Below are 27,312 nucleotides of genomic sequence, written 5' to 3' on the forward strand. Positions count from 1 at the left end.
ACCCTCTATGTGAATGTGTAGGAGGAGCCTATTGAGCGCCACTGCGTGCCTGAAGTACCTAAAGAACACTTTGGCCAGAGGCTACTCGTCAAGTGTTTGTCCTTGAAGTAAGTGGTGGACAGCCTTTTTCAGGGGGAAAAAAGCCTTTTAGCTCTTTTATTTTACTGCTGCTTTCTGCTGACCCACTCCTTTTTCTCTCCCCTTGAAGGTTCGAGATCGAAATTGAACCCATATTTGCTAGTTTGGCCTTATACGATGTCAAGGAAAAGAAAAAGGTAAGCTGTTATGCTTTCTTCAGTGCTTCCTCAGCCCTGAGTTGTTGGGTCACTTCTGCAAACCATTAAAATTGTTGGGAGGCCAAAACGAATTTGATGAGTGGACTATAAAATTTTATGTTGTAGCCCTGTTATGCTTGTAGGAATGCAGTTAAATCATACAGTGGAACTATGTATCTATCTGGAGAGGTTCACCTTCTTCTTTCTGCTCCCCTTTAGCTGACAGACACTAGAGGGTAGCACTTGCCTTGATAAGTGGAGCGCTCGTATATTTTGCTCTGCACAGGAGCTCTGTTATTTCTCAAGTGGGTCATTTGTCACTGAAATGTTATCATGTTTGTCAGCCACCATGAGCAAGAAATCAGGTTGCAGTAACACAGCCGTTCATTCAGAAACTGATTGGATACTAATGGTTGTCATATTGTGGTTGTAGTATAAAATTTAACATTCTTGCTATGAACATGTCATAATTATCTTTTTGTATGTGTCCCTCAGATATCAGAGAACTTTTTCTTCGACCTGAACTCCGAGCAGACGAAGGCGATGCTGCGTCCACACATTCAGACAGCGGCTATCTCCACGCTGGCACGCTCTGCCATATTTTCTATTACCTACCCCTCCCAGGATGTCTTCCTGGTCATCAAGGTAAGACAGTTATCCCATAATTTTCCCCATCATGTCAAATCTCGTTTTTGTAAATAAATAAATAAATAGGTAATCCTTGAATCCCTTTCTCTTGTAAAAATCAAACATAAAATACCTCTATTAAACCACTGGGGCATATTCTTATATGTCTTATATGTGGGCCAATCAGATAATTAGAATATATTTGAGAAACTATTTTACAGTCAGTTTTTGTCATGTATGATCACCTCATTGCTGTGCGTGAATGTGGTAGCTGTAAACTGTGTGTGCTCTGTCCCCAGCTGGAAAAGGTACTGCAGCAAGGTGATATTGGAGAGTGTGCTGAGCCCTACATGGTCTTCAAAGAGTCAGATGCTGCTAAGGTATGATCATTGTGATTTAGGTGTTGGATTGCACATAGTCTCAGGTGTATTTTAACAATAGTAATACATTCTTATAGGAGATAACAAGTATACTAAGCCACATGTTTAGTTGTAAAGCAACATCCTTGTTCCTGGCAATTCTATCCATTTTATTGCTGAAATATTTCACAGTGTATAATACATTTTTTAATCAATGAATGAATATGTACACTTGTAAGCTGTGTTTCTTTTTTGAAATCACAGATATAACTAACTTAACATGTCTTTTTATAGAATAAAGAGAAGCTGGAGAAGCTTCGCGGCCAGTCAGAGCAGTTCTGCCAACGTCTTGGCCGCTACCGAATGCCCTTCGCTTGGACCGCTATCCATCTAATGAACATTGTTAACAGTGCTGGCAGTCTTGAGAGAGATACAGAGCTGGAGATGAGCCTCTCAGGTCTGACATTCGGATTGTAACTGTAAACATATGTATCTTAGTATCAGGTTGTTAACAGTAACAGTGTGGAGGCTCCCATCAATATTTTTATGCTTCTAGCCTCTCTCAGTCTCAATGTCACATAGTTATCAGGGGACAGAAGCTGTAACAGAGGCCTGAAAGTCACGCATGAGGCTCATGAGCATGTCAGTACATTACCACACTGTAAAGTCTTTATCTGAAAACAACTTTCCAACCACAAATAGTACATAAAGCAAATTCAAACAGAAAACACAACATTCAAACAAAGCCTCTAGCCATATTGATCTTTGTGTGTTATTTTGAGTTTGACCTTTTGGTGTTTGTCTAACCTTTGACCTCAGAAAGTATCTGTGATACTGACCGTGATTGCCGCCTTTTTGTTGCTAGGCAGATCAGAGAAATGTATGTGTTATTCTGTCAATAAACTCAATTGAAGATTTTAAAACCTTTTTTTATGTCTATGCAGAGAGAAAAGGCTCCTGGTCAGAACGGAGAAACTCAAGCATAATGGGAAGGCGTTCCCTGGAGAGGACCACCAGTGGAGACGAGTCGTGTAGTCTGACAGGCTTTAGACCTGCAACACTTACCATCACCAACTTCTTCAAACAGGTCCCCACAACCACATACATTAAGTCCACGCAAACAAGTCTGAACTATATGTATTTTATACACTGCTTGGGATGTATGCACACACAAAGTGGAGCATGGCTGACATAGCTGAGGTGTGCTTCCTCTTTTTTCTTAAAAGTGTTGCATGTGTGTTTTAGGAGGGGGACAGGCTGAGTGATGAAGACTTGTATAAGTTCTTAGCAGACATGAGAAGGCCTTCTTCAGTACTGAGGAGACTCAGACCCATCACAGGTATAAACATCACAGAACAGAGCATCCTTCAAGTTTTTAATCCCATTAGTTGCTGTTAACCTCATGCTCTCTAATTACTATCATGATTCCCCTGAATTTCACAGACATTTGAGGAAGTGAACCAATTGTGTTTCAGATCAGTTATCTCCTTTTCTCTCTCTGTGACTGTCACCACAGCCCAATTGAAGTTGGACATTTCTCCAGCTCCAGAGAACCCCCACTATTGCCTGACCCCTGACCTCCTGCAGGTTAAACCTTACCCAGACAGCAGGGTACGCCCCACCAGGGAGATCCTGGAGTTCCCTGCCAGGGATGTCTATGTGCCAAACACCACATACAGGTATGGAAAAATCTTTCTGTGTGTTGAAAAAGAAGCTCTTATGCCTTACTTACATGTTTTAAATGGATTTAAATTTAAATCAAGTTTTGGATGAATTGATTTTAAATGTATTTCAACATAGCCCTTTTATGTTGCCTGTTACTAAGGTATAGCGCCATTGGCTAATGTTCAAATTTACATCTATACAAAACCCATTTTTTAATTTAACTTCCTTTTGGGAAATTGTTTTGTTTTCTGGGAATTATGGAGGGATATTGCCTCTAGCAGCTGTTGTTTGGCTTTGAGTCACCCATATTTGTAAATTGTGTATATAGGCAAAATGCCACATGTTTCTTGAGCAAGATGCAAACCGCATGTTTGTGAATCAAAGCACATCTCTAGAAATCAGTATAAATCAATTCAAGCTTTGCACAGTGATGACCGACACTGGGGCTCGTTAATGTTCACCTCATGTCTGCCAGTGCGCTGTGTACATATTCCATCTGAACAAGAGCTATTTTTGTCAAGGTCACTTGGAAAGATGTTCTTGTTACCAGACGTTGCTGCTGACAGGGCCTCACAGTAGCAGGTCTGGAGATAACAGGTGCCTTCCTATAGTAGATTAACTAATACCAGACCTAACTGGTCCATCATAAAGAACTAGGAGGACTGGGTGGAGGAAAATCAGTGTTGCAGTTTTATATGGGATTTATATTGGATAATAAGTCTTCTGCAGGCCGTATTGTTTAATATTCTTATCTATTATCTCTAATTCTGAGTATTACAGGGCATTGAACCTGAGTACTGCTACCAGATGGAAATCTCAAAAGTTTTAAGAATAAAATTGTCCTCAGGGCAGGTCAATACAATATCAAAAATGTAGTCATTTTAGATTTTTATTTTGTCTTCATAAATATGATTTGCACATAGCACATAGCTACTTGTCAGGGCGACGTTGTTAGTATGAGGCACATACAAATACAAATACAGTTAGTTATATTGAAATAATGAAAAGAGTCAATATGACTCAATAACATAGGAAATACACGGAAATTATGTTTTCTAACAGTACCAGTGTTAATCATATCATAGCATGAACATGGTTTAAATACTTTACAGAGTAAAAAACAGAGAACATAGAATAAACAAAGGAGAAAAGCTTATCAGTACGCTGCCAAAGCTTTGCATCTCCAACTTTTTGTACTGTATTTGACTGCTGACATTGCCCCCACTTATTAGATTTATTACAATGACACTGGGGGTGAAGCAGTGTATAATACTAGAAAAAAATACAAGGCTTTATTGGAAAAATTCACCAGTATAGACACTTTTTGAAAGGTAGGAGAAGCAGGGTTTGCAGTGCTTATATCATTTGCATGCTTTATGTAATAACCTGTTTACATATGTGTGTGTGTGTAGCTCCTGGGAACATGCTAGTCACAAAAATCACAAAAATAGAATTTTTAAATAGTTTAGAAGTTGGCAAATGTGCAAGTTCACCAAAAAGAAAGCCAAGCAATTATACCAATTGTATTTGTAATATCTCCTAACAGAAATCTCTCCTACTACAGTACTGTGACATTTTGCAACCAGCACTGAATCAGGCTGTTGATTATGGATCAATATGTCCATTTCGCAAGTGATTGCAGATGTTGCATAATAACAGTTCCACTGTCCTCGCTGGATCAGACCCAGTAGGTTAACGACCTGTGTGGCATTTGTTGCATCATTGAGACAGTTCAGTGCTTTCTGACTTCGGACATTTTTGGCCTGTTATCTGTTGGTCAGCATCAGTCTCTTAACAAAATGGTGTCAGGAAGCAATCAGCTTAATGTTGCACATAAACTAAGAATTTAGAGTCATAGACATATATAATGCCTGTGTTACTTCGCTTTCCCAGTCTATGAAACATTCTGGATAAGCATTAGATATTATTACTGTTTGTGAAAGATGCCAGTATATTTTAGGAGAAGGTATGAGTTGTGGGGTTCAGTTGACACTTTCAGCAGTTAGGGCTGGTCGCATGGTGATCTTGGTCATCTTGAGGGAATATGAGGGCCCTGTACCAGGCCTCCAGTAAATGCCCTTCCTCCTTACAGAGCGTCCCTTTGTTCTCAGCCACAGATATCTTCCATTAAGGTTGGTTTCTCCACAGCCGTTAAACCACCAACCACCTGCCAAAGAGTCAGGACAAGAGACATAAGTTAAACTTAACTTAGTCTTGACAAAATGATCTAGTCCAACAGTTGTTTTTATATCACCAACAACAACCATTGTTTGATGGATAAAATAGCAGAAATATATGCAGTGCATCTTATTATTTAGATTATCGCTGTGGTAGGGATCCAGTCCGACACTTTACCTGTGTTATTGCGAGTGCAGCTGGAGTTTCGGTGGTTATCATTATTTCTGTCTTTTGTGGAGAATCTCATGTCGGTGCTGTTGGCCATGGCATCAGGCAGGTCACCAGAGAAATGGCTGACATGGAGGGTGTAGTCCTTCGAAGGACCGTCCAGTGAGAATCGGTACTCAGCCCAGTGCTTCTCCTCCTTCCAGTCCTCCAAATCAATATGTAGGATGTAAGCTCCCTGCTGTGCAAGACTGTGGATCTTCTTTAAACCCAGCCAGAAGTCCTCTGCATTAAACATAAATCAGTATTTGTGAAAAAAATCCTCTGATCCTCTATGTCTGTTAATGTGTTTGTCTGTCAGCAAGGAGTCTCAAAGTTTGTAGTCTGTCACATCAATTTGTAATTAATCTCCAATAGGCTTTTAGTCACCCATATTTAATTAGACAAGATGTTTCCCTTGGCCTGCTCTAGCATGCTGCAGTCAGTTGTAAGGTATAATGATTGGGTAGGTAGTTGCGAAAGAGCGGTGCGACTAAAATTCATGGCTGCAGGAGCCATTCTTTGGAATGTAGCACGACTGCACCCACGAGCAGCTGTCTGAGCCAGTGACTACTGAATGGAAAGTTGCCAAAACTTGCTGTGCACTCACATAATACAGGAAATCACTTTGTCCACTCAGGGCTGATATAAAACAAAACCATTTCCTATGACCACTCCTACAGGAAGTATTTGTTAATGTCCTTCCTGACCAAAAAAAGTCTGCAGGTTAAGGTTGCATTCAGTTTAAATGATCAGTGCTCCAGGGCTATCTTCAGATGCTTTTATTTTGTAATATAATATATATATATATATATATATATATATATGTGTATTTTTAATCACTAAATTTCAGCAGCAAAGTAGATTCAGATTCTTGTTAGGTACTTCTTGAAGTATGTATGGACACAGGGATATTATCTTAAGTGCACTTATTACAAGTAAGGAAAAGGTGTAAATCAAGTTGTATATTGTTTTGACAAATAGTAAAAGTGGCATATAATAAAAAATGTAAAACAATTTACTCACTTTCCAGCTCTCCAAAGCCTTTCTCATATTTTTCCCATGTCTGGTCAAAATCCACTGAACCATCGATCCTCTGTTGGATGACAGTTGAACCTCCATCTACAGAGTGGATGAGAAGTATATTTCAAGTTGAGTTAACTGCTGTACAAGTCACACACACAAGTTTACATAGTCAGGAAGCTTTCTTATCATAGATAATGTAAATGGGATATCCAGCCTTTTGTCTGCCCTCTCTGATAACCTGTTCTTGTGGATATCTAGCTTGATAACCTTTTGTTTTTTGTTCCTTGCCTCTTGAGTGGAGATGCCATTGCTTCATCTTTTAAATGTCAGTGCCTTTGAACACAAAAAAATGTATTTTGACGTTCTCACTGAGAACTTAGATTGCTGTGGTGTTCACGCACCTGAACCCATTTCACAGTAAGCGTTGAATGGCTCTGATCGGTTTGGCTTGATGACATAGATTCCACTGTTTGCCTCCCCTTTTTTAAACAACTCACTGCAGTCTATGGGGAGATCTGTAACACAAAACCAAAATTAATACATCCAAATTTTTTACTTTTAGACATTTCATATGTACTCCCAACATTTTGAACAGCTGATAATATACTCACCATTTGTGTCCAGACCAGTTGAGTTTCCCATCAGATATTCAAACATATTAGGAGCTGCAGCGTCTGAATCCACTGGCTTATCGACCGTATCTTGAAAACTGTCATAGCTTAGCTGCAAGGGAATGCAAATGAATCCGCAGTGTTAAATTATGTTGTCAGCCCTAGAAGAAACGTTGAATCCCTCCCCATATTCCTAGAGCAGAACCTATTCTCAAAGTAAACAGATGTTTGGCTTTTAAAGGCAAAATGTGGTGAAATATTTCAGTTCTCTACCTTTTCCTCCAGGTTTTTAATCTTGACTTTCTGGTGGTCAAGTTGATCGTGCTGCTCTTTCACAGCTTTCAGCAGATTGGTGATTGTTTTCTCTTGAGCTTCAATCACTTCCTGGGAAAGCCATAATGAAAACAGTGTTTAATCATTCTCCCTACATATATGTTGTATTTCAAAATGTTTTGAGGAGCGGCTGCTAAGTGACATAAATTGAACAAATTGATAACTACAGTTTGAATATCAGTTTCCTCAGAAGTCAGAATCAGTAACAAGTATTGTTACAAGTGGAATTGGAAACAATAATGCAACAGTTCATGATCATATGAAGCTTGTGCAGTGATAATTTAAGTGGCACAAGGATTGAAGTTAGCAGAGGTCATTAAAGACATTTTTATTGTTAACTCAAATTGAGAGAAACTTTTGATGAAGTTTTTATTTGCTTACTTTTCACTACTTTTGATATGCACATACCACCCACTAACTGATGCAGACTTAAATGAAGAACTCAGAGGAATTGCTTCAGCACTTACTAGCTGCTTACCTTGAGTGTTGTGATTTCACTAAGCTGGTCAGCAGGGACTATACTCTGTGACAGTCCCTTCAGCCTCTCCTCAAGGCTCCCCACCTTGCTCTGCAGCTGTGTACGCTCCTGCAGGATGCTGTTGATCTTAGAGTTGATTTCCAGTGACAGGTTCCTAATCTCCTCATTGTTGGCCTTCAAGAAATTGGTGGTCTTCTTCAGCTCCTCCTCTTCCTCCTTGATCTCTGACGTGACCACTGAGAGCTGGTAAAAAGATTGGTCGAAAATGTTCAGCTTTTGAAAGATGTCGTTGATTTGGGCTTTGGTCTTGTGGACGAACTCCCGTAAACTCTGGCCCAGCTGAAGGAGGCCGTTCGCAAGTAGGCGAACATCGTCCAGCATGGCAAAGCGAGACTTTGCCTCAGTAGGGCTTGGTCCTGTGCTTAAGGCCTGAGAGGGCAGGATGGGTTGTTCTTCTCTACCTGAGTTTTCCAGAGGAACAGCAGCAATGGAATTAGCAAGCAGCAGCAGCAACAGACAAAACAGCTTCATCATGATTTCCTTGTCCAGTCCTGGAATGTTGAATAGCAGTAATCTTATCACACTGTTAATAGCTCTCGCCTTCCTCTACTTTGTGCTGTTCTAAACACCTTTTTCTCTCCCTCTGTCTATAACCTAGACTTCCTTGCTGTTAAAATGATGTGAGAGCAGCAGGCTGCTCTGTGTTATATACTGCGCTTTCAGTAGAGGAGGGGGGGATTAGCTGATCATTAAACCCTACTATGTTTTAGCTCTTTACCCCACCTCCTCCCAAATCCCCCCTTGAGCCCTCCCTCTCCTGAACAAACAAATCACAGCAGTGAGCAAATGACATATACACCCCCCTCCCCTTCTGTACCACCCATTTAACCCCAATCCCCGCTCCATACCACACCCTACCCTACGCTGTTCTCCATCTGTGGTGCAGAGCTTTAGCTGATCAGCAGAAAGCCAACAATGGCCATCACAGGTTTTTGATGGATCATCAGCCTGATCAATCTCAAACCTTATAACCCTGCACACACTTTGCTCTGATTGATAATGCTGTGTGTAATTAATGCTCCCCGGTTTGATTTAGCATCCTGCTGAATCAGCCTAGCACCAAGCTCTCTTTCTCTCGCTCCTACTTCTCTCTTTGTGTGGGGAGGGGAGTGGGCCTGTCATCTGTGCCGGGGTTGAGCTTCTGGGCATGAATGATGTTAGAGAGTTTGGACAGTGTGTACTCATCATCTTGGTTTTATTGCTCAGCCTTATCGTTTTTTTTCCAAGTTTGTCATGCCTTGTGATATTTTTAATGCCACCGGACATGAAATGGGAAATATATGCTCACTAAGCACTTTATTAGGAGCATCATACTAGTGCTGGGTAGTTCCTCCCTCTGCTCTCAAAGCCTCGATTCTTTGTGGAATTGTTTTCACAAGTTTTTGGAAACAATTCAGTGAGGTTCTGGTCTGTGTTGACATGATTGCATCGCATCATTTCTGCAAATTTGTCATCTGCACATTCACACTATTTTTGTCTCCTGTTCCACTAAATCTCAGAGGTGCTCTACTAGATTCAGAACTGATGCTTACTGGATGTTTTTTTTTTTTTTTTTTTTTTTAAAACCATTATGAGTAAATTCTAGAGACAGTTGTGCCTGAAAATCCCAGGAGATCAGCAGTTTCAGAAATACTCAAACCAGTCTGTCTGGCATAAACAAAGTCACAGAGATCATATTTTTTCAGTCTGATGTTTGATGTGAACATTAACTTAATCTCCTGACTTGTATAGGCATGATTTTGTGCATGAATAAGTAGGTGTACAGGTGTTCCTAAAGAAGTGCTCAGTGATTAGCTTGCAGCTTTTAAAGGATCATTCCTGTCGTAAAAAACAATCTTTATGGGAAACTCTTAGTAAGTTGTTTCAACCAGACTTGCAGTGTTGGTGAAATATGCTCACCTTCAGCCAGAGAGGGGGAGGAACTAATCAGTGAAATGACTTGGTGTAGTATTTAATTGGAATATAAATATTTATACTTTTGGCATCCGTTTCTGCATGGTTCCCAACCTCTGTGTAAGACATGAAGCTTAAAGGTGTCCTGTGCTGCGATGTGAAGAAGACCTTCCAGACTGAATTTTTTCATACAGGCGTGTATACATTAAAATGTCCTGTTTGCAACTTTTGTGAAGTTTTGTGGAGACTATTAATTATTGTTAGTCTGCTTTTATTGATAAGCTGATCAGTCACTTTGTATTAAAGGAGAAGATTATTACATTATTACATTTACACTGTCACAAACAGCAGTAAATACTGTGATGGATGCCATATTGCCTCTAGCTGTCTGGTTTAAAATGGAAACATTTTTGCACTCTGGCTGTTACAGTGCACCTTAAAATACCACACAGTCATCTTAATGAGCCCTTTCTAGTCAATTGCGGTAATAAGGATAGATTACCTCAGGTCTCAGTAATGAAGGACTGCTGTGTTTTTTCATATGAACAGAGCAGAAAGAAAAGGTCCTATAGAAAAGAAAAATTTGGCCATGGGGTGAGTAAATGTGTCAGGAATGCATGATCAGCATAAACTTACTAATGATATTCAGTATCCTTCATTCCAGCACAGTGGGTAGAGCTGTGGCTTAACAGCGAGAAGGGTTAAGGGTTTGAACCTAACCTGGCTTGCTGGAGCCTTTCTCTGTTGAGCTGGCATGTTCTGCCCATATTTATGCGCAAGTTGAAACATGTGTGATGTTTTTGTAGAAATTGTGAAATGTAAGCAAAGTTAAAATACTTGTTAAATTTATCTGCTTTGCTGTAATTTCCTACTAGTATATTAGTAGAGCTGTTGAGTTTGTAATGCAGTGTTTGCATTCAGACTCTTCATATGTACTGATTAACCAAAGTTGAATCAGATGAGATGAACTGACCAATCAGTGATACTTCCATCTGTGCTAATATGGGCATTTCAGCTTTGCTACAGTAAAGTCATCTTGGGGTCTATTTCAGATCAAGTTCAACAACCCACTTTAAAGCAGCCATTAAAATTGTTAGGATAAGCTAGATGAAGGGTAACACAACAAGAAATTCTAATAATCAAACGAGAGATTCCCACGCCTCCTTGTTAGTTGTGGTTCCAGCTGTGGTCTCTGTGGGGCCATCCCCCACAGACTCGACTACGTCATTGTGGTTTGTCAGCTGATCCTGGGTTACTTTACACTTCCTATTCTGGGGCAGCCTCATCCTTCCCAACAGTGTAGCAACCATTGTTTTTGACAGTTCAGTACTGTTACATCTGCTGGAAACCACAAGAAGCTGTATATAAAATAGATCAAATTAATATTTTTTAAGCCTCAAGTTGGGCTGCAGAATCAGCCAAGGACCACAAAAATGCAGTTTAGGATTTTTAGATTGCACCCTCCGTGGTTATTGACAGGCCAAGCCTCCCGCATTTACCAATCAGAACATGGTTTACCTACTGTGAGGGCCTTGCCCCTTAAATTTATCAGTTTGTGGAATCTGATGTAACTATGCGAGGTAACTAGGTCAAACACTTTTAAGGATATTTGGTTCAGTGATCGGGTCATGGTTGAAGTTACACACAAAAGAAGGAAACAACTGCTGTTATTAAGTCTCTTCTTGTGCTTTTTTATACATCTGATAAGTTACTATGCAACATTTTTAGATGTACTATAGAGACTAAACTCATCTGTTTATATTCAAAATTGCTATTACCTTTTTACCATCACATAGAGTAACTATATAACATAAATTAATTTTGTGTATGTAAAGTTAATGATGTACATTATTGTAAGTTATACACAGGCATATTTCATTGGAGAAAGGCAAAATAGTGGTAATAATTGTTTAGTTAGTTAAGTTAGGTTTTCACATGGGTTATTAAGAAATCTGATTAAAAGATGGGTTATTTAAAAAAATCAGTGTGTTTAATACCATCTTTAGTCAGTGTTTCTTTTGTGTTGGTACTGATGTGACATAATTTATGGTGTGCCTTGTTTTCTTTGTGTTTGTGTCTGCAATATGTGTTTTAGGAATCTGCTGTACGTGAACCCTCAGAGTCTTAACTTTGCCAACCGCCAAGGCTCTGCTCGCAACATCACAGTGAAAGTGCAATTTATGAATGGAGAGGATCCAAACAATGCAATGCCGGTACGTCATGATGAGATGCAATAAGATTGTTGTCAGCCGTAACACAAATTCTCTGTCTTAGCTGAATGTGTTACTGTGTTGGCCACTGAGGACTTTTTCTTCTTGATGTTTTATGTTGATTAAGTGATTAAGTAGTGACTAAAGCTGCTGTATTATCCTACAGCTGTATGCATGCTAACAAATATACATGTTGAGAGATGGTCATAATTTATTCTAACGTGGCTTCAATGTCGCTGAATGTCAGTATTGGTTTTTATTATCCCCTAGGTGATATTTGGGAAGTCCAGCTGTGCAGATTTCTCTAAAGAGGCCTACACTGCTGTGGTGTACCATAACCGGTAAATGATTTGTGTCTTGGTTTTAATAGTCTCTACAGCGTGCTGTACCACACCTGTGATCAAAAATCATACATTCATTTGCTTTTCTATCATTAATATCTATCATTATATAATTATCACAGACAGTGCTGTATTAACTGTAAGTTCTGAAAATCTGTACAGTGTCTGTGACAATCAGTAATTTAACTCTCAAATGTTCCCTTTAAATTCAACATCATCATGACATTTACTCTTAAACCTCCATTACCCCCACCTTTGATGGTATTCATTAAAGAAAGAGTTGAGTCACCCCTCTGGATATTGTCATCTGGTGTCCTTGGCACAAGCTTCTTCCATCTGTACATAAGAGTTGAGAGGTCTCTAATATTTTATCACCACTATTAGGTATTTTTTTACGACAGCCAGTGGTTTGTCATTTGTCACCCAGGGGTCAAACATTCAAGGCCAAAATTAATCAACCTGTGAATAATGTACCACTGTGACTAGGACAATCATGCATCAGGATCTGTATAAGTGCTTATACTTAATGATCAATTACAGTCTGCATTTCACTCAGAAATGGGACAATATTTCTCTTGTCAGCCCTTTAAAGGCAAATTAGAGAAAAATGAATGACAATGCTCTCTTTTATAAGATATGTTGTGGAAAGCTTCCACCTTATGTAATATGCCCTGCCAATTACCCATAATCTTTTCTACTGCGATAAAGTTGCTGCGAAGGCTGTTCCTTCTCGAGGATTTTTTTTTTCTGGTCCAAAACCAAAATGTTTGTTCCCATGAGAAATGAGGGTCTTTCTCTGACCCTTTTAAGCAGTTATGGTCATTTCCACTCTTTAGGCAATCCTAGTGGGTTTGTTGATGGCCCCGCTGTAGTTGTGGATTGTTTGTTTCTGGGCACTGGCTTATAGACAAAGTTTCCTCCTGTGGGAGTATAAAGAATTCAGCTGAAGTAAATTGTAAAGTGTTATATAATTTATTTCACTTGACTTCCACTGTTCTGCCTTGAGACGAAGATTCCCAAGGTATAAATGGACTCAGCTGGACATAGAATATATGGATATTACTTATGTATATGTCTGTAGCTAGCATGTAAACCTGTCTAATATAATTATAGCTATCAGGCCTAAGTTGAATGCTTCTATTTTGGGTGGTTGTCTTTCCTAATCTACCAGTCTACCAGTATTCATTGAATATAAAGTAGCTTGTAACACTGTTTTGTATGGTCCTGCATCATTGTTACTAATTGCTGTCATCAGATCACCTGACTTTCATGATGAGGTCAAGATCAAGTTGCCTGCCTCCCTGTCGGACCACCACCACATTCTCTTCACCTTTTACCATGTCAGCTGCCAGCAGAAGCAGAACACACCTCTGGAGACCCCTGTGGGATACACGGTAGGTAACAATCACCACTACAGCTACAATAACCATGTGGACTCTCACCATTGTGGTGCTCGTGCAGGCTTAGACTGATTTTGTGTTTTTTATCTTCTGTATTTTCTTTCAATCTGTTTTATTTTCTTGCCTCTTTAGTGGATCCCCATGTTGCAGAACGGGCGTCTAAGGACGGGGCACTTCTGTCTTCCCGTGTCTCTGGAAAAGCCACCGCAGTCCTACTCTGTTCTCTCCCCAGATGTAAGGCACTGATGTTTTAAGAATACCAGTTTTAATGTATGAATGAATAAATTAAAACATGAATTTAGTGTAGATAAAATCTCAAGAGGCAGTTATGATATTTTTCATGCTTTATAAGTTCTTCATTCATGTTCTATGCATGGTGAGGTACTGGTGTGCTTCAGACGGGCATCATAGAGTCCTATGAGTGTGTGAGGAGAGTATGAGGAATATATTATGCTGAAGCATGATATCAGATATTCTTGGAATGCCTTCTGTAATATTTCAGGGGGAGAGCAACCTCATCCATACTCACTGACGTCTTTGTTTTATTTTTGGATGAGAAGGCTTTGGAGCAGTCTAAAGATCTTATTATTATAAGCATAATCCAGGTCCAACAATGCTCCCAAATCTCACTGTTTGCAAATGTTAATTTTCTTAGTGTTGCATAGATTTAACCAAGTATTGTTGTCCTTCAGGTTCCGCTTCCAGGGATGAAGTGGGTGGATAACCATCGAGGAGTGTTCAACGTGGAAGTGGTTTCTGTTTCAACCATCCACACACAGGTAACAGTATTATATTCAGTAGCTCTACTGACCACCTCATCACCTCTCATCCTCCTTCCTCTACCCCGTCTTTCCTGTTGATACCATCTGTATATATTTGAGCTGAAGGGAAATGCTGCTGGAAAGAAAATAACCTGCTTTTCGGGAATAAAGAAGAACAGCTTTATTTTAAGATTAGTTGCCAAAGAATTTTACAAGCATCACACATACGTAATCATTTTAAATTCCAATTAAAATTGAGAGGAACAACCACACAGTGATTTCACATTTAGACAGGAATTCCTTCCCAACACCAGTTCATTAGTGGGTGAGGCTCACCTCGCCAGTTATTTACTGAGGTCTACTCCATCTCAGTGTCGGCTGTAGTGTGGAGGGCTTGACTGTGGTCCCCAGGAGCTTAACTGGGACTAATGTGCTCATAAATCACTGCTCCTGGCGCAGATTAGACTTGCTCGATTCTACTGTGTTCTTGTAGTAATGTTCGTTTTGCGGTTTCCACGCGGTGAGCCAACTTGCCGGCTCAGAGTTACAGACAAGTAGATCCAAGCTTACTTTTGTTTCTTCAACACCCCCCCACTTTTTTCCCCTCACATTCCTCTAACTTGAACATTGTTAGGTTTTTTTTTTTTCTCTGTGAGCTTGGTCACTTCTTTTCGTGTTCTCTTTTCTCTCCATCAATCTCTGTCTCCCTCCCTTCTTCTCTTCTGTTCCCTCCCTTCCTAATATCCCCTTTCCTGCATTGTCCTGCATTTGTTTTGCCAACAAATCTTCCTCTTTCTCGTCTCCTTTGTGCCCGCATCCTTCACTTTCTCCTCCCTAGGACCAGTACCTTGATAAGTTCTTTGCCTTGGTACATGCCTTGGATGAGCACATGTTCCCAGTGAGGATAGGAGACATGCGCATCATGGAGAACAACCTGGAGGCCGAGCTCAAGTCCAGCATTGCGGCTCTCAACTCTTCCCAACTGGAGCCAGTGGTTCGATTCCTTCACCTTCTTCTTGACAAATTGGTGTTGCTTGTAGTGCGGCCACCAGTCATCGCTGGACAGATAGGTATGTTACTGTATTACATTTAAGTGAAAAGACATGTCAAGTAAAGTGACACTTAAATTTGAATTTTCTTTTGTTTAGAAGATGAATATAAATTAATATTAAAATTTTTTTAAGTGGCACTTTTTTTGTGCACACATACTGTAACTTTATGTGCACTTGCACTGTTTTTTGTCTATATCTTTTTGTATGTCTTAATTTGCTCCTCTCTGTACCTCCGTGTGTTTAGTGAATCTGGGCCAGGCATCCTTTGAGGTCATGGCATCCATTGTGAACCGGCTTCATAAGTACCTGGACACCAGCCAGGACATGCATGGCCGCAACAGTCTGCTATCCTCCTACATCCACTATGTCTTCCGCTTGCCCAGCACTGACCCCAACTCACCATCGCCAGGTATTTAAATACAGTTATAACCTCCTCATATTTTTTTTTATTCTGTGTCTGTTCTTCTGTTTTCTCTTTTTTAAGTTAACCTCATCCAACCCTCCCAACTCACCCTCACTGGGTGTCTGTGATCAAACCTACCTGCCATAATTTTTCTTCTTCTATTTCTTTTTATCTTTTGCTTGTTTTCTCCCACATCCATTTTGTCTTCTGCCCGCCCAACACAGACCCCAACTCATCCTTAACAGGTAGATATGGTCCACTGCTGTTTATTTCTAATGTGCAATTGTTCTTCCTTCTGAATTAAAATTATGTTAAGATCTTCAGGCATTTGAAGTGTGGTAGAGGATGCAATTTCCTGCAGACCCTTCATATCCACTGCCATGACACATTGGTTGTTCCATGTAATTGTAAACATTTATTAATAAATATATCATTGAAAATCTTCACCAAATGCAAGGTGCGTTGGGTGCTTAGACGTGGGGTTGGAACAGAATTTAGTACAGTCATTGGGAGCAGAGTTAAAATGCAACCACCCTGTCAACAGATCTATAATGGCTTTGTGTTAGAAGTTATTTCCAGCTCATCCCATGTGTCCTATTTTCCTTCCGTTGTGTGTTGTCCTAGGCCCGGGAGGGTTGGGAGGTTCGGTTCATTATGCCACCATGGCTCGCTCAGCTGTTCGACCAGCCAGCCTCAACCTCAACCGCTCCCGTAGCCTTAGCAACAGTAACCCTGACATTTCCGGTACACCTACCTCTCCTGACGACGAGGTCCGCTCCATCATTGGCAGCAAGGTAAGGTTGTCAAACAACGTGTTTGGTTATACTTGACTTCTTTTACCTCAGTGCTTCTAGAGTTAAAGCATAGAAGAGCCACTCAAACTCAAAATGTCACTCATGGTCTAAATGCCAACCAGCAGTGATAGATATTAGTGTATCTATCTACAAATAGTGCAAATAGTGCAAAAGGAACAAGTGCCCAACACTTGTCTTGTCCACACTGCACGTGGATGTCAGATATCACAGTTAAATATTTTAACACTGCTGTAATCTACCAGCTCTTATTGATTTGTGATGTATTTTAGAAAGGTTCTTGTAAGGTGATTGCACTGAATCTATAGAGCCTTCCATGTGCTCAGTGACTCAGGGGACTATTTTATCAACATGTAAACTGTATAGCCAATGCATAAACATAAGCCCGAACATCTTAACTCTCTAACTGCTGTAACAGCAACCTGACACACACACATGCACACACAATGCTCAGTCTGTGCAGGTTGTGAAAGGCATACAAGACTTTTATTTTACAGTCTCATCAGTAAAGCTGTAGGAAGACACAACAGCAAGTTGTATATCTTTTTAAAGACATTAACAATAGTGTACCCTTTTCAGTTTCGACTTGTTCTCTTTGTTCCTTTTTTTTATTTTATTGTTATATTGTCATGTATTTTTTCGTGCATAATTTGTAATTTGTCACCTCAAACATTTTGTTTTAATTTAACCCAAAGTGTACCTTAGCAGTGAGTGAATGATGTAATGTGCCTTTCTAATGGTCTTGCTGTACTTTTAACCATGATACTATGGATGCAGCCTCCCTGTCCGATGAATGTTCCCTTTGCTGCTAATGCGTAACTAAACCTTTCTTCTCTTGTCTCTGAGGGAGGGGAAGTTATTTCTTACACAGAGAGAGAAAGGGAGAGAGAGAAATGTGCTTTGCTCCTCTGTGGTGATGATTTGGACTTTTAATTTACTGACGGCTAACCTTTTTTGGCCCATGGCATCTTCCAGCAGTCCTGACTTCTGAACCTCTGTAACCTGTCATTATTCCTTCCCTCCTCCTTCCCCCGTGCTGCTCGCTTATTCCCTTGCTTCCTGCCTGCCTTGTGTCCTTTGACCTTGGCACCCCTAGGGCTTAGACCGCTCCAACTCGTGGGTGCACACCATGGGCTGTAAGAGTGCCCCCTGGGGATCCAGCCCTGGGTCCGCTCCAGAAACCATGCAGGTGGTTTTATGAATGCCCCGTCCTCCACTCTGCCTCACTATAAAAAGAACTCACCCTATTCACCTTGAAGGGATACTGGGATATTTGAAGTTTTGGTTTATTTGTGTACTTTGTCAGAATTATTGATAGGAAGGTGATTTTTTTGGCCATGGTAGCAAACTTTATCCCTCTTAAGATTTTTATTTTTTGTTCTCCTGTTTTTTTTATTTCTATATCTGTTACTTAACCAGTTGTGTAGATGCTTCCAGTAGTTCATTGACATGACTAAGATGACCGTCATTCAGTAAATCTACAGAATGGATAGCGTAGTATAAGGACAAAATAGATCAAAACTTCAGAATATTGCAGTATTCTGGTAAACTTATAACCACAACCCTCCCATGATCCCATACATGGGAGTCACAGCCGCCTCCATGACCCCTCTACCTGTCATGCTAGAGTCTCAGGTGTCATCCCTCTTTACTAATCACACCTAACACCTCTCTTTTTCTCAGTACGTGCAGGAAAAGACACATATCCTAAATACAGATATTGCAATGCCAGATTTGAATTGATACCAGAGTTGCCCATGGTTGCAATTTCTAGTTGGCCTCCTTTTCTTTTTATGTCAAGCGTACCTGCTTTTTGGGGTTTACACTGGTCAGTTACTACTAAAACCTAAAACTAAGATAGTTTTCTGTGAGTATTTCACAGAGGGTGTTTAAGTGGTAGAGAAAAAGGGTAGTGTTAGAGATCATCTTCATCAAAAGAGTAGATTTTTTTAGCATTCATTTTTATTTCATCTATTATTTCCTTTTCTCATCTTTGCTTTAACACGGTTATTCACCCTCACTGCTTTGATCCCATAGTCCCCTCACTCTCAGCTAGTATCCCTGCATGACTTTCTACTAACCCTGCATAGCACTCACTTGTCACTGGAGCATGGTATATCTGTGAGTGTGAATGTGTGTCTACATGTGTGAGGTCTTTGTCAGTTTCACTCTCCATCTTCATGTGATGTTATGTCCTCTGTCACTTTAAGTTGTCATGACATAAACCTTTGTTAGTTACTAATTTATCAAGATAAAATGAATTCTGTGTTTTGTAATCATAAAATCACAGCTAGATTACCACATAAAATGAAATGTGCTGACATTGACAGAGCACATACATTATTTGCATTTAACCTACAATGGAACCTTATGTTAGTTTACTCTCCAATAATAATACCTTTAATACTGTAGGGTGGTTTTTCTTTATGCCATTTTACATCTCTGATGTAATGTATTCACCTTGAGGGATGCAGAATGGTACGTCATTATGCAATGGCTGTAACATTAAGGAAAAGAAATCAGTGTTATGTCTGCACTTGATCTCATGGCTTTTTTTGCAGCCATTTTGCATCCCTCCTTCAGGAAATCAATGTATCTTGCTGTTTTAGATTATGGGTACAACACCTTTAAGTGTTGTGGCCTTGTCCTGTGTCTAACTGTTTTGTGTTTTCATGTGTGACAAGTATGTGCAAGGAATACCAGGTGTGTGTGTGTGTATGTATGTGTGTGTATGTGTGTGTATGTGTGTGTGTGTGTGTGTGTGTGTGTGTGTGTGTGTATGACCCAGCAGACACATTTCTCTGTGTGCTGAGGAAGAAGGTGCAACCCCACGCTCTCGTTGCTCCTCCACTAACCTTGTTGTCACCGTTCCATTCATCCCACCCATAGGCCATGGAGCGCTGTGGCAATCGCATGTCTTCGCACACTGAGAGCGCCAGTTTCTTGCAAACTTTAACAGGACGGTTGCCCACAAAAAAGGTAGAGCCCTTGCACTGGGGGAGGAGCCAACCCCGCCCACCTCTTTATTCGCCTCCTCACCTGTCTTGTCTGTGGATGTGTGCCTCTGGATTGGTGGATGTCGTATTTGGTGGTTGTGCCGTCTTGCTGAATGCTGAATGTCACTGATCTGCCTCTTGTTCTGAATGTGTCAAGGAGTTTTTGATTTGACATGAATGTTGGTTGTAGTCTGGCTAACGCTGACTGTGTGTTACAGAAAGTTGTATCCACATAGTCTGGGAAGTCTTCGTTCATTGTGCACCATTATATCAGTCACTCCGTGTTTGGATTTTCATTTAGTAAAGCTGGAATTGTTTGCCTTCAGGTGCCCTGGCAGTAATTCAAAGAGGCAGCTAACAGCAATAATACACTTAGTTATGGAGTTTCTTAATATTGAAATAATTTTATTTTAGAAAAATACTTAATTCAATTCAATCCATTTTAATTTTTTTGCCCTACAGTGTTCAGCAGATTTTTATCATTTTCCTCATGGGATGATGTTTGTTCAGCTTTTTATACTGTTCAATACTCAGCTGATAATGACAATTTTGAAGAGGTAGAAGTGATGTATCTAGTGACTACACATAAATATGCAAAAGATTTAATTAAATGTGTCTTTTCTGTAAACAGCACATACATAACAAGGTCTTGCCTTTTTCTCATATTTATTATGATTAAGATTAAGGAAGACTTGCCAGACTGGATTAGAGTCACTGTGTTAGCCAGACTGTGTTGGATGTTGATTTTGCATAAAAACGCACACCTAAATAAATGCAACTTGTTGATGCACAATACTCAGAGGAAATGAAGAAGAATAAATTCTTCTCTCCATGCAAAAAAGACCTTGACATTTGCATGGTGGTAGGAGTGCATATTTTCTTCATTTCTGAAAAATAATAAATTGCTGCACACAAGTAAGACTCATATTTTTGTGATTATTTTAAAATTATTTATTTTGATCTTTTTGGCAACCTGAATTGTAACACCTAACCTCACTTTGTCTTTAATCAAATTTTCAGTGTTGGGGGTGCAGGAGCTTTACTGGAACTTACTTTTCTTTCATATAGAGAATGTTAGTATTGCTAATCACTGTCACAGTTTTGGGTCACAAAGCTGAAGCCCTACACCAGATTAATTTGAGTTTGGGACAAGAGAGATTTTTTTGAAGTGACTTGTTACTTACCAACACACATCTATAGTCAGTTAAGTTTTATTTCATGTCTTATCCCCCATTAGTAAATTAATTTTGGAGCCCTGTTGCAGTATATACAACATGTAGACCTAGTTATAGTTTAAGTGAAGATACTTTTCCCGGTGCCTCACATTCTTTCTGTCTGGCTCTATTGCTCTCTGTTTCCCCCTCCCTCTCTGTCCCACCCTCCCCACCTCTTTGTCTTTGTGTCCTCTACTTTCCTACTCAGCTCTTCCATGAGGAGTTGGCCCTCCAGTGGGTGGTGAGCAGTGGCAGCGTCAGGGAGGGCGCTCTGCAGCAGGCCTGGTTTTTCTTTGAACTCATGGTAGGAAAGAAACTTGGCACAGAAAAAGAAGCTTTGTTCTTATCAGTCATCACAGTACAGTAATTCTTCTGTGAAGTAACTATATCCTGTGTTTTATCCCAATGATTACCTTGAACACAGGTGAAGAGCATTATCCACCACCTTTACTTCACTGACCGCTTAGAGTCACCCAGGAAGAACCGTTTCCCTGAACGCTTCATGGATGACATTACAGCCCTGGTCAGCACCATTGCTGGAGACATTGTGTCTCGCTTCCAGAAGGTAACTAATGACCCAGTTAAGTATCTTGTGGTATCAGAGGGTTCCCAATGGGCACGCAATTTGTAGAATATCATGGCACTGTAGAGATAAACAAGGGAAGTCAGGGAATATATGAATGTTGTAAATTAGTTTTTTCACACACTTGTTCAGCTGTTGTTTGTTTCATAATGTGGTGCAATAAGTCTTAGGTCAAAAGGGAATGTCTCAGAAATCATGTTCAAACTGCCAACTCTGGAAACTTTTTAACTCATGTTTCTCATCCAATCAGGACCTGGAGCTTGTGGAAAGACTAAACACAAGTCTGGCCTTCTTTCTCAATGACCTACTGTCAGTCATGGACCGAGGCTTTGTCTTCACCCTAATCAGGGCATACTGGAAACAGGTAAATTTCTTATTCATTTATAACACTGTTTTTATGCTACTCAATGTAATGTAAGAAAGCAGACGTAGGTGATCGCAGACAGGAATATGCGCATTAAAATGTATGATTCCCCTTAAAAAAATAGGATATCCCTTGATGTGTCCTGTGTCCAATTTAAGGGCTATAAATAAAGCACTTCACAGCACTAAGAATATATCAAAGACTAATTTGTGACATTTCAAAAGACAGCATGTACAGAAAGCACATTTGACAGCACATACCTCATTTTAATATATTTGGATACATTTCTCAGTGTTTTCTTTACACATGCACATTAATGTGTGCTATTTCCTCTCTCCAGGTGTCCACCAAGCTTTACACTCTGCAGAACCCAACCCTGGAGTCTTTGAGGCTTGACTTTTTGAGAATCGTTTGCAGCCACGAACACTACGTCACCCTCAATCTGCCCTGTAGTCTGCTCACACCGCCTGCCTCACCTTCACCCTCTGTGTCTTCAGCAACTTCACAGGTAAGACAAAAAACAAATGCAGGGAGATTTCATTTCTGATCCTTGTTTTCAGGAGTCTTTAACATAAAATATTAATGGTGTTTGTCTTGTTTTTTGTAACTTTCTCTCTCTTCTTTGCCACAGAGCTCTGGGTTCTCCACACATGTCCAGGACCAAAAGATAGCCAACATGTTTGAGCTGTCTGTCCCCTTCAGAGAGCAACACTATCTGGCTGGACTGGTACTGTCTGAACTGTCTGTAATACTGGACCCAGACAATGAGGGGTGAGTATGTTTTGGATACACACTTCAGACACTTGTGAGGAAGTTGAACTTTGAGTTAGGGTGAGTTTTAGGATCAGAGTTATGGTTTTATTTGTATTAAAACATGTCATCTTAATGGATGGGTTTTATTGTTTCTGTATGTGTCTACCCAATGAACTGCCAAGTATTGTGGAGAAAGGAAAGTGATATTTTCAGGTTAGAGCCTCTGCATCTGTCTTTTAGAGATAAGCCTGTATGCAGAGTGACTCGTAAACTAGTGCATGAGGGAGAGTTATAGTTTTGCCGCCATATCTTTATATGAATATGTTTTTGTTCTCTATCACTCTGTGTCCTTTTCATGTCACTCTGTCTCTTTTGTCCTTTATTTACTTTATTTTTCTTTTCTACTTTTCACTGTAGGATGTTTGGCCTACACAAGAAAGTGGTGAGCGTCGTACATAACCTCCTGTCCAGCCACGACTCCGACCCACGTTACGCAGATCCTGAGGTCAAGGCTCGGGTCGCCATGCTTTACCTGCCTCTGATTGGTATCGTCATGGAAACACTACCACAGCTCCATGACTTTACAGGTGAAGATCAGAAGCAGAACTTTGAACATACAGTAATTTAACACTGTTTGTTTCTCTTGGTTGTTGCACTCAGCAACTGCCAGTCTGTAAGTGGTCCTATATAATTATTCTCTTCCCTCTATCCAGTCAGCAGCACTCTTATCAGATTTCTCTTAATTGAGACGGTTGACAGTGTGACGTGCAGCATTGTGGCAGATCAGCAATTTAGCAGACTGAGTTTCTCTACTGTATTGAGATTTAATGCGGCAAAATGCAAAAAACTCTGAGCTATCCAAACAACTGCAGCTGCAAAGTTACATTGTGACCTTGAATAGTATATCATCTGGAGCCCAAAAGGTTATCATTTGACCTGCAAAGAGTGTTGTACCTTACCATAATGTACCAGCTTATCTACAGTGCAACCTCAGTTCATCCTCAACATATTTCTTTTTCCTCTCATTACCCCCGACCCTAGTGAACCTGTCCCCCCAAAGCCTTGAGCTTGTATTTAAATGACTCATTCATAAATTAAAATTAGACTGCCTGGTCTGAATAAAATTTTGCAACTTTGTAAGGAAAGTTCTTGCTTCACTTACAGTAATAGAAATATAGTACCCTCTAATGCTCACTTACAGTAGAGAGAGGGTACACAAACAGCAGTTAGATAAGTGGGATCTGTCAGACATTTATTCCATTATTTTTATATTTTGTATCCACTTCCAGTTATTTTGTTAGTTTCATTTTCTTTCCTGTTTGTGTCAGTAGAGTCCCATAACCAGTGGGGTCGGCCAGGTTGTCCGCAGGGGGCAGCGGTGGGCAGCAGTGGGGAAGAGGCAGAGGGAGAGGGTAACAGCATGATCAGCCAGACTGTCGCCATGGCAATAGCAGGCACCTCCACTGCCTCTCCAATGTCCCGACCAAGCAGCTTCTTGCTCAACTCGCAGGTAAATCCCTGTTTGAGACACATTGCACTATACAGTTGTCTACAATGATCAGAAAAGTCATCATACTATATATTCTTACAAAAACAAACCTGACGCTGTTGTATCTTATCATATCTCTTCTCTCTCATGTTCCTCTTGACACCTCCTGGTCCATTTCTCCAGGCGAGTCGTCAGCACGGGAGCTTCTCGGCCGAGTCGAGTCGCAGCCTGCTCATCTGCCTACTGTGGGTGCTGAAGAACGCTGACGAACTGGTGTTACAGAAGTGGTTCACGGACCTGTCGGTGTCTCAGCTAAACCGCCTGCTGGATCTCCTCTACCTCTGCGTCTCCTGCTTCGAGTACAAGGTAATATCAACAGTCAAAACACTCACTCACATATCACTTTTTGTTTTTGTAAGACTTCTGTGGGTGATTTGTTGTGCACTATTTTCTAACATAAGCCTCTCAGAGGTTAATATGCTTTGGTTACTGAATGTGGCACACTAACACACCACTTTCTCTGCCATAATCGGTGTTAATCCATTACTTTATCAGTATTCCTTGCTCTCTCTGCTATGCTATCTGTTTGGTGTTTGCTTTTTCATGCTCGCACATTTGCTCTAATGCTACTAACCTGCTTTGCTTGCTGGGTGCTGTGCTGCGCTGCAAATAACTTTCCCCGCTGTGTGCTCTCTGTCCTTTCACCCACCCTCTGCCTCATGGATACAAGGCCCATGTTGTGTTCACCATGCAGGGGAAGAAGGCGTTTGAACGAATGAACAGCCTGACCTTTAAGAAATCCAAAGACATGAAGGCCAAGCTGGAGGAGGCCATACTGGGCAGCATCGGGGCCAGACAGGAGATGGTGCGACGCAGCCGCGGACAGCTAGGTGGGGGCACACCACACACGGAGATGAGTAAATGCAAAGAAAATGCATGCAAGAAATGCAGAATCAGTTAGAGAATTTACAACGTACACAAACACGTACAGAAATACACACAGTTGATCTCTATATCCTGCTTTTCACTCACCACACATGCATACAGCTGCACATTTTGATAGCACTGTTGATACAGCTACATTCAGCCAAAGCCAGTCACGTTTTTCTGTGTACACGCAGCCTCTTTCACCACCATTTAAAAAGCAAATAATTGTTTCCTCATCATTCAGAGCGTAGTCCATCTGGCAGTGCTTTTGGCAGTCAGGAGAATCTTCGATGGAGGAAGGACATGACCCACTGGAGACAAAACAGTGAAAAAATGGACAAGTACGCTCTTTTTATACACTTAAAATCATTTTACTAACATAGAAAATGATATCCCAAAGACATACAAGCATATTATTCACTGAAATAGTGCCCTGTGGTTTTTGTTCTCTGACAAAACACACAGATAATTTTAGATTGTGTAAAGTGTGTGTGTATTCATAAATGTGCATGAACATATCCATTCCCCACTGTTTCTTCAGCTCCATATGTACTTGTTTTACATTTTCTGTTGGAATCAGTCACTGAGAAGCATATACTAATACATGATGTGTTGTGTTAAAGTATGAAGATTATCATCATTTAAGACCATCTTGTAACACATATCATGACATCACAAACTGTGCCAATACCCACTCATTGTTCATTATTATTTTCCATATTTTTTGCTGGATTTACATAGGAACAGAATTAGACTTATTTAAAATCTGTTTACCAAATGTTAGAATTTCCATGTACATGATCAGCTACTACAGATATCTTCATAGCCTCTTCAAGCTTTTTTGTGTCCTATGTCACGGTTTTTTGTCAGATGATGACAAAAAACAATGTCTTGCTTTAAAAAAAAAAAATGAAAACATGTTCTTTTCTTTTCTGTTCTTTAGTAAATTTAGCTCCAGTCTTTGTTTTCTGTTAATTTCCATTTGTTCTCTCATGTTGCTTTGTGTTTATGTAGGAGTCACAGATCAGTCAGGTATTGTATGGTCCACATTTGCTGTGTGCTCCTTTGAATTCCCCCCCTGCTTTAGTTCCTCATTAATGGTGTATTCTTATGCATGTGAGAAGTTAGATAGTTGAAATAGACAAAAAATTAATTTATTAGTTTGTAGTACATTTCCTCTTGATGAACTTGGCTTTGAGCAAGTCATGGAAAGGATTTCCTGCCACGTTTATGCAGCTGTATTATAAATTAATTTCTTCTCCATTTTAACTCTCGAAGTTCACACATGCATATAAATGCACCAGCAGAGACCCTCCCGATCCTGGTTCTGACCCTTGAACCTCCCCCCCTCCATCCCATCAGTCCTTCTGTCCTGGTAACAATGTCTGTCTCAGGGTTGGTAGTGGTTGCAGTGGGACTGTTTTTGCTTTTTAACCAGTGTGCTTCTTGTTTTGGGGTTCTGATTCTGATTCAAAACAATTGTAGACGTAGCTATTGTTTGTCATAGATTATTTGTTTGTTCTTTTGAATAATATGAAAGTGCAGACGCAGACATAATATGCAGACATTTTAGAACATGTAGATACACAACATTTACCCATATAGACCTACTGTGTACAGCTGGATCAGCATGAATTTTTCTATAGATCATTTGAAAATGTTGAGGTCTTTGCCATGCAAGTTTACAGGTTGCAGGGTAACACTGGATTTTAGACAGATAAAGACAAACATCTTTGTACTGTTGTTGTATGAAAATATCATCTTTCATTAATTAATATTTGAATTTGGTGACTGGAAGCTCGTGCAACACTTAAGGAGAAGTCATCACAATCTGGGAGTTGGTAATCATTTTGTGACCATGTCCTCTGCTTTGTTAATTGTAGGACCAGGGCAGAGTTGGAACATGAAGCACTTATTGATGGTAACCTTGCAACGGAGGCTAACTTAATTATTCTTGATACTTTGGAGATCATTGTACAGGTATGCAAGCGAACAAGACTTTCTACATTTACCCATAAAAATGCAAACAAGCATGAGCACAGTCATAAATGCTAATCCAACACTTCCAATTTAAACAAATCCAGACATGCTCTTGTAACAACTGCATATGTGTCCCTCCTCCTCCAGACGGTATCAGTGACAGAGTCGAAGGAGAGTATCTTGGGTGGGGTGCTGAAGGTGCTGCTCCACAGCATGGCCTGCAACCAGAGCGCCCTCTACCTCCAGCACTGTTTTGCCACACAGAGGGCACTGGTGTCTAAGGTTAGATTACTGGACTGTCATTTGGTGCTTTATTTC

At 40.3% G+C, this 27,312-nt stretch overlaps 2 protein-coding genes and 1 long non-coding RNA gene across 4 annotated transcripts in view; 1 reads left to right on the top strand and 2 right to left on the bottom strand.

Annotated features, from left to right (window-relative positions):
- Window positions 1-27,312, top strand: part of dock7 (dedicator of cytokinesis 7) — a 43,651-nt gene that overhangs the window by 6,554 nt on the left and 9,785 nt on the right. Inside the window, 31 exon segments of the mRNA XM_051077065.1 lie at window positions 22-107; window positions 209-275; window positions 771-920; window positions 1,202-1,282; window positions 1,556-1,718; window positions 2,206-2,348; window positions 2,507-2,600; window positions 2,778-2,940; window positions 11,805-11,922; window positions 12,190-12,260; window positions 13,516-13,654; window positions 13,793-13,894; window positions 14,353-14,439; window positions 15,260-15,491; window positions 15,718-15,882; window positions 16,101-16,121; window positions 16,501-16,670; window positions 19,578-19,667; window positions 21,107-21,202; window positions 21,323-21,463; window positions 21,732-21,845; window positions 22,186-22,353; window positions 22,477-22,616; window positions 23,016-23,185; window positions 23,930-24,108; window positions 24,271-24,453; window positions 24,842-24,977; window positions 25,259-25,355; window positions 26,029-26,046; window positions 26,898-26,994; window positions 27,142-27,276. Of these exon segments, the coding sequence (XP_050933022.1) occupies window positions 22-107; window positions 209-275; window positions 771-920; window positions 1,202-1,282; window positions 1,556-1,718; window positions 2,206-2,348; window positions 2,507-2,600; window positions 2,778-2,940; window positions 11,805-11,922; window positions 12,190-12,260; window positions 13,516-13,654; window positions 13,793-13,894; window positions 14,353-14,439; window positions 15,260-15,491; window positions 15,718-15,882; window positions 16,101-16,121; window positions 16,501-16,670; window positions 19,578-19,667; window positions 21,107-21,202; window positions 21,323-21,463; window positions 21,732-21,845; window positions 22,186-22,353; window positions 22,477-22,616; window positions 23,016-23,185; window positions 23,930-24,108; window positions 24,271-24,453; window positions 24,842-24,977; window positions 25,259-25,355; window positions 26,029-26,046; window positions 26,898-26,994; window positions 27,142-27,276 (3,816 nt within the window).
- On the bottom strand, window positions 3,802-8,465 carry angptl3 (angiopoietin-like 3). Its single transcript, XM_018696637.2, has 7 exons — window positions 7,757-8,465; window positions 7,219-7,329; window positions 6,946-7,057; window positions 6,736-6,849; window positions 6,335-6,430; window positions 5,282-5,554; window positions 3,802-5,093 (listed from the first exon to the last, which is right to left on the bottom strand). The coding sequence occupies exons 1-7, from the start codon at window positions 8,288-8,290 to the stop codon at window positions 4,909-4,911; spliced, it is 1,425 nt and encodes a 474-aa protein (XP_018552153.1). The 5' UTR covers window positions 8,291-8,465; the 3' UTR covers window positions 3,802-4,908.
- Window positions 23,971-25,225, bottom strand: LOC108897174 (uncharacterized). Of its 2 annotated transcripts, none has more exons than XR_007814873.1 (4): window positions 25,120-25,225; window positions 24,722-24,973; window positions 24,198-24,440; window positions 23,971-24,116 (listed from the first exon to the last, which is right to left on the bottom strand). It is a non-coding gene; the product is annotated as an uncharacterized LOC108897174 (long non-coding RNA). The 2 variants fall into 2 exon arrangements; XR_007814872.1 differs by having other exon boundaries at window positions 25,077-25,219.

This window comes from Lates calcarifer, linkage group LG17 (genome assembly GCF_001640805.2).
Source record: "Lates calcarifer isolate ASB-BC8 linkage group LG17, TLL_Latcal_v3, whole genome shotgun sequence".
Classification (NCBI taxonomy): Eukaryota; Metazoa; Chordata; class Actinopteri; family Centropomidae; genus Lates; species Lates calcarifer.

Excerpts from the sequence above, each read along its gene's own strand:
- angptl3 (XM_018696637.2), bottom strand. The coding sequence starts at position 8,290 with ATGATGAAGCTGTTTTGTCTGTTGCTGCTGCTGCTTGCTAATTCCATT. Across the intron at positions 6,431-6,735 it reads TTACTGTGAAATGGGTTCAG|ATGGAGGTTCAACTGTCATC; the intron begins GTGCGTGAACAC and ends TCCACTCTGTAG. Across the intron at positions 5,094-5,281 it reads CTGCACTCGCAATAACACAG|GTGGTTGGTGGTTTAACGGC; the intron begins GTAAAGTGTCGG and ends ACTCTTTGGCAG.